This window comes from Eurytemora carolleeae, unplaced genomic scaffold (genome assembly GCF_000591075.1).
Source record: "Eurytemora carolleeae unplaced genomic scaffold, Eaff_2.0 scaffold362, whole genome shotgun sequence".
NCBI lineage: Eukaryota > Metazoa > Arthropoda > Copepoda > Calanoida > Temoridae > Eurytemora > Eurytemora carolleeae.
In genome coordinates, this window is record NW_019396498.1 from 260,463 (window position 1) to 267,180 (window position 6,718).

Genomic DNA, 6,718 nt, shown 5'->3' on the forward strand with positions numbered 1-6,718 from the left:
AGAACAAATAGAGTGAGGAGAATGAATAGAACAAGGAGAACAAATTGAACGAGGAGAATGAATAGAACAAGGAGAACAAATAGAACGAGGAGAATGAATAGAACAAGGAGAACAAATAGAACGAGGAGAATGAATAGAACAAGGAGAACAAATAGAACAAGGAGAATGAATAGAACAAGGAGAACACATAGAGTGAGGAGAAAAAATAGAACAAGGGGAACGAGATGAACGAATATAACGAGGAGAATGACGAGAACAAATAGGATAAGAAGAACGAATAGAAGGAATAAAACGAGGAGAACGAATAGAACGAGCAGAACGAATAGAACAAATAGAACAAATAGAACAAATAGAACAAATAGAATGAATAGAACGAATAGAACAAATAGAACAAATAGAACAAATAGAACAAATAGAATGAATAGAACGAATAAAACAAATAGAATGAATAGAACGAGGAGAACAATTTGAACATTGAGAACAATTTGAACATTGAGAACAAAAAGAAGAACGAGTATAATGAGAAGAACGAATAGAACGAGGAGATCGAAAGTAATCTTCAGTTAGATCTTTAAAAAGTAGTTGTTCAATCTACGCAATAATTTCTGCCATAAAAGGTATTGTAAATCGTTAATGGATCACTTAAATTTACGTTGACAGCCCCTTTAAGGATAGTTGGTCGGTTTTTACAAAAATATTGTCTAATGGAGGTCGGTATTGAATGTAGGTGCTGCTCAGATAATATGATAAATGAGAAGGTTTGCACTGTTTTTGCTTGGTTAAGGTTTAAGCTAGGGACGGGGATCGATTTTGGTTTGTTCTTAAACATTTTATTTTTTACTTCTAAAAGGCGTAAATATATTCACAAAATTATTCTTTTTACGTTTTGCTTTTGATACAATGTGCTAAAATTTTACTCGAGTCTCGATAAAATGGACTGTCTTAAATGTTTTCTGGTCTTCTATCTCAAATTTCCTCTATTGTTTCAGTCACCAAGAAACCACGAATATATAATCGATTTTTAAAGAGAAAAATATATATTTTTGAGTATTGATCTCAAAAAGCATTAATGGATACTGTTGTGAATAGGACATGCCTATCTACAAATTAAAGGTCACTTGAAATTATGATTAGTCCATTTACAATTCCAAAAAAATGGATTGCCATCTCTAGTTCCAGGCGGCGCCTGGTTCCACTGGTTCTCCAGGTCTAGCCGAGACCAGGGGATATTCATCATAACAAGTAAATCTGATATAATTTACTATTCTCACTCTGCCCTTTACATACTGCCTGAATCAGGCATCAGGATATTACAATTTTGGAGTGTAAAAACGCGATTTCAAGCTGTTAGAGAGGATAGAAGAAATAGAAAGATTTAGACTTTATTACTATTTAGCTCTAAAATGTGCAAGTTCATTATTTTTGTAGCATAAAAAATGTTCAATTAAGAAAGGTTTATTTTTTAAGATATACAAAACACACCTCTTTTGATTTGTGCAAAGCATGGTTCTTAAAGGCCTTCTTTTCTCTTCATTTACTTTATTAAATCAAACACTCATTTTTAATTTAGATTTTCAGAAATACAAAATTTTAAAAAGGTAACTAAAATATATTCCTGATGATGTCTGGACACTCCTGAAAGGACATTTAAAAGTGACCTGTTCCTATCAAAACCCCGAGATTAATCCTAGTCTGATTTTCCTTTGTTAGTATTATTTATTGTTGGGTTGATTTCAATCTTTTTGAAATATTATTCTCAGTCGAGATGCCTTCTGCCAGATTCTTGATTTTATTAATGTATTTAATATTTAATAAGTAGGGGGTAAATTGAATTATAACTATTGTATAATTGTTCATTTAAATGTACAGTTGACTCTACACTCTACAGTGTACAGATATGATTACGTCCCAGTCTTTCATTTATGTAATCGTATCTAAGTTATGTAATTTTATGTTTATATAAAATGCAGGTGCTTGTTTAGAAAGGGAGCCGGGGGGGAGATATGTAGATATTTTCTTTAAAAATGGCAGGCACGGCAAGGGGGGGGGCGTGAACTGTAGATATTTTAAAAAATCTGTAAGGGAAAATAGGCGAGGGGGAGGGTAGATTAAAATGTTGGCATGACTGGGTCTAAAACAAAATTATTTTTCGAATATTCAAATCTAATTTTATGTTTTGGCCAATCTTTATTTTTAGAAATCGTTGGTGCACATATTGTGTTAAAGTCAAGCGTGGAGTTAAACCGATTTTTTCAAATTTGAGCAACAAGAGATTTGATTTTTTATAACATTTAAAATTACAAAACAATTTTGAAGTATTTTGGATATTCAATTTTAACTTGTTAATATGCTGGCGTTGAATTTGAATAAAAATTACAAATATTGCTTATAAGCCCTGTGCTTCAATATAAAATGTAAAGATGTTAAGATATTGTTAATGTTTATTGTTTATGTACAGATTCAAAACAACAATCCATTGTATTTAAATTCTTCAATTATTAATAATTTGCATGAGAGCATGCGGAACTGCATTGTATGGGCATTATTTACATGCTACATTTTTGCATTAGGGTTTGCCGTGCAAATTTTTCAAATTATACTCGGGGAAACTCTGTATGGCTTTTAAATCAAGTAAAAAATTGCCTTAAAAATTAACAAATATATACAAAATAAAAAAGGGGAGCTATAATGTTTATGGATTTAAATTGTTCTTAATCAAATAATCATAATTATGTGCGTACTACCGTTGGCATTTCTTGTCCTAGACGGAGACACACGATTTAAATATTATTAGATCTATAAATCTACATAAAGTAGTTCAGTAATAATAAAAAATATATTTATTTGCTTGACAGGCAGAGGGCAGAGAGGGCAGAATTCTAAGAAAAAGCTATTTTTTTAAAGCGATTGTTAGGGTAAAATAAAAAGGGGTATAGGCTGAAGCCTAAACATTTTAGGAGTTGATCGATACCAATCTGAGTTCTATCGGATGTCCCTGCACCGAGAAAATTGATATAAAACTGTGTCAAAAAAACTCGTACATATATATGACAGCAACATCAGAAATAACTAATATTGGTCGCGATCAACTCCCAAAATATGTAGGCTTCAGCCTATACCCACTATCATTTTACCCCAAGCAACCAAGTTGAATGTTAGAAAATTTAGTTTTTTAATTAATTTGTTTTTAGGAGTTTGTGAGTTTTGGTAAAAAAGTGCTTTAAAACCTAAATGCTCCAAGGAACCGCTTTATCTACCCCTAGACTCCTGCAGTCTTTTCTGCCTAGGTAAAAATATGTTTTGAATAAAAAATATGGTTTTTTACAGAGGTAGAGGAAAAGGCTTTATTTTAGGGGAAGGGAAAATAATATTTTGATGACATTTTTTTTAAAGAATAGGTAGCGGAATTAAGGCGTTATTTTCCATAATATTTTCACTTGGATCCGGATCCGCTAATCTAAATACTTTAACAGATACGTGGAGACAAAATTTGCGGATCAAATGGAGCCAAAACACACAAAAAATCTTGTAAATCCGTTCCATGTAATTTTTGTGTTCTGTATTGAAAGTGATATTTTTGTTAAAGTTTACGGTATACTAATAGTTCTTCAAGTTTTTAAAATATGATGAATCATAATTCTAGACAATTCAATATTCACGCTTAACTAAACACAGAAAACTAAAGTAGGGTTTCGAGATGTTCAAGAACAGTTCAAAATGCTAGGTTTTCAAGAACAGTTCAAATTCTTAAAAGAATAACGTCAATGTATTGGTAACTTTGAGAAATAAACAAAAGAGATCATAATTAATTCCATTTTATATATATTTTATTTTAAAACCTTATCCTTGTATTTCCAATGCATCTCAATTCATAAATTTTCAATTACGGATTTATGTAGCAGAAATTGGGAAGGAAATTGACCGCTTTTATTTTATTTTATGACAGAAAAACAATTTAGCTTCTTAATAGTTAATACAGTGAATCAGACTTATATAATGCATGTAATACATATAGTAAACAATTTATAAATAGTTGCACATTTTCGCCTGTTACATTATAACTTTTAAGTGTCTTTAGCATTACATTAGCATTGTCTTATCTTATCTTATCTTATCTTATCTTATCTTATCTTATCTTATCTTATCTTATCTTATCTTATCTTATCTTATCTACACCTATCTATCTGTATATGTCTATACTGGCCTAGATACTTCCTTGTTTTTATTTGAATTCTTGCAGCATGAGTAGGGATGGGAAACATTTCGCTAGCGAACGGCAAGATTTTGAAAATTAATAAAATAGTCCGTCAACGAACGTCAAAACCTGTAAATTTTGCAATTGTAAACAAATGGAAATAACTATTCTTGAAAAACAAACTATCGGTTAATAAAAAGAACGAACTGATGTATTTCAAAATAACGACGACTTGTGTTAATTTTCAGAAAGCTTATACCGTTAACGATTTCTAAAATATCAATGCCGTTTATGAAATCGAGATCGTTAATGAACGGAGACTTTGAGAATGAACTGAAAATACCCTTAACGAACAGAACGTGCAGTTCTTAGATAAAAAACAAACGGCGACTATAAAAGTTTTTTTTTCGATTTTAACTAATCGTTAACGAACCGGCTTGAACAGGTTTGAACATGCCCAGCCTTATTAGTAGTAGCTCCAGACACTGTCATAAACACTCAAATAAATAGGTGAGAATCTTTATACAAACATTCACAGGGACCCAAACACTAAAAAAGGGTGGATAAGATTTATAAGATAACCCCCACCCTGTAAAATGTTCATTATTCTTTTAAACCTCTCTATGATACTTTGTTCCGAAAAACTCATTTATTTCCCCCCCCCCCCACTCGAAATCATTTTTTTAGAAAAACCTAAGCAATTAAAAGTAAAAAAGGAGTTGTTTAGACATGTTCAATTTCAATAATTTATTTGATTTCTATTCTTCAGTTAAAAATGACTAGTTCCTTATTTAGTGATAAGGTTTTAGTAACCTTTTAGTCATAGGTGAATAAAGAAGGTCCACTATCACTTTTAGCATTTTTTTAAGTTACCCCCCCTCCTCCCCGTCTATATACAAAAATCTATATCCCTTTAAATGTTTTGTCGGATAAAAGGTCAAAGAAATTCTTCCAAATCGATCTGAAATATTCTCGCAATCTTTCCCTTTAGTCTAGATATCTTCCTCGTGTTAATTTGAAGGCAAATATTTAAAGTATAATTTAAATTTTAACAAAGTGAATAGGATGTTTTTTAAGGTGCTGACAGACTAGTAGTTTTCTCGGAACTATGGGGTCGGGGGGAGGTGACACAAAAATACATTTTTCATTTTCCCCCTGTTAAATTTATTCATTTATTCATTTATTCATTTATTCATTTATTCATTTATTCATTTATTCATTTATTCATTTATTCATTTATTCATTTATTCATTTATGAACATGGACATGGACACAGACGCAGACACGGACACGGACACGGACATTAACATGTGTAATAAATGCTGTTTGAATATACCTAACTATATGAAATGCGTTGTACAATGTCTAAGGATCTAACTGTTTTAATCCACAAATGTAAAACTTGTAATACGATTCTACTAGCTACGTATTGTGACTAGATTATATACCTGCCGAATATTGTGAATATGTATTGGAACTTACATGTAACACAGCGGTTTAGAAATAGACATCAGTTATAATCATTACTCCACTTTAATTACAGTGTAGAGTAACTTGGTTTCGCTGAAACATACAAATTGAGATCATACCTTGTTATAGGGTAAAGATCGATTAAAGGCTGGATAAGTAGCCAATACATGTGTCCTTGTGGGGCATTTAGAGATAACTAAGGGCTGGATAAGAAGATATTTTGTCCTTGTGTGGCATTTAGAGTTAGAGATGGGCTGGATAAGTAGCCTATGCTTGTGTCCTTGTGTGGCATTTAGAGTTAGAGAAGGGCTGGATAAATAGCCTATACTTGCGTCCTTGCGCTGCATTTAGAGTTAGAGAAGTGGCCTATGTTTGTGTCCTTGTGTGGCTTTTAGATTCTGAGTGATAGCTAGATTGATAAGCTGTTTAGATAAACAGATCGTGTTCCTGTGTGGAATTTAGAGCACTGGAATAATAGCTTGTTAGATAGCTATGCTTGTGTCCCTGTATGGCATTTAGAGCCTGAGTTATAGCTTGTTGATAGATAAGCTTGTGTTCCTGTGTGGCATTTAGAGCTAGGTGGGTTGTGTCCTGGTTGAATTGGATAGCCTACTGGTTGTGCCTGGACTGACACAGTTTGGGGGACGAACTTTTAAGAGTATTGCATTTACTACACAATACACATGAAAATGAACATGAGCATAAGCATGAACTCAGTAGAATGTTAAACTACTTGAATGAAATGAAGTATGAACATGAAGATGAATACAGGGACGAGGTTGGACAATAGAGAGCATTAGTAAAGATTAGATAAGGGTTCCATGGGTCCATCTCATCATCTAAGGTAGAGAGGTAGAGATGGAGGGGGGATGGCTAGAAGATAGGTAGAGAGGTAGAGATGGAGCTAGGGGGTAGGGCTAGAAGGTAGGTAAAGAGGTAGAGATGAAGCTAGGGGGGAGGGCTAGAAGGTAGGTAGAGAGATAGAGATGGAGCTAGGGGGTAGGGCTAGAAGGTAGGTAGAGAGGTAGAGATGGAGCTAGGGGGGAGGGCTAG

The 6,718-nt window shown here is 32.9% G+C and overlaps 2 protein-coding genes across 6 annotated transcripts in view; one reads left to right on the top strand and one right to left on the bottom strand.

The window, feature by feature from the left end:
* Positions 1-6,718, bottom strand: part of LOC111704410 (uncharacterized) — a 51,273-nt gene that overhangs the window by 28,564 nt on the left and 15,991 nt on the right. The gene's annotated exons all lie outside the window — the stretch shown is intronic.
* LOC111704409 (uncharacterized) overlaps positions 1-6,718 on the top strand; it is a gene marked incomplete at its 3' end in the record, with an annotated part of 34,508 nt that overhangs the window by 9,610 nt on the left and 18,180 nt on the right. For 2 of the 4 annotated variants that reach the window (XM_023476638.1, XM_023476639.1), the window contains 2 exon segments: positions 3,192-3,287; positions 3,474-3,528. In XM_023476638.1, coding sequence (XP_023332406.1) covers positions 3,232-3,287; positions 3,474-3,528 — 111 coding nt within the window. 4 annotated transcript variants of the gene reach the window in all.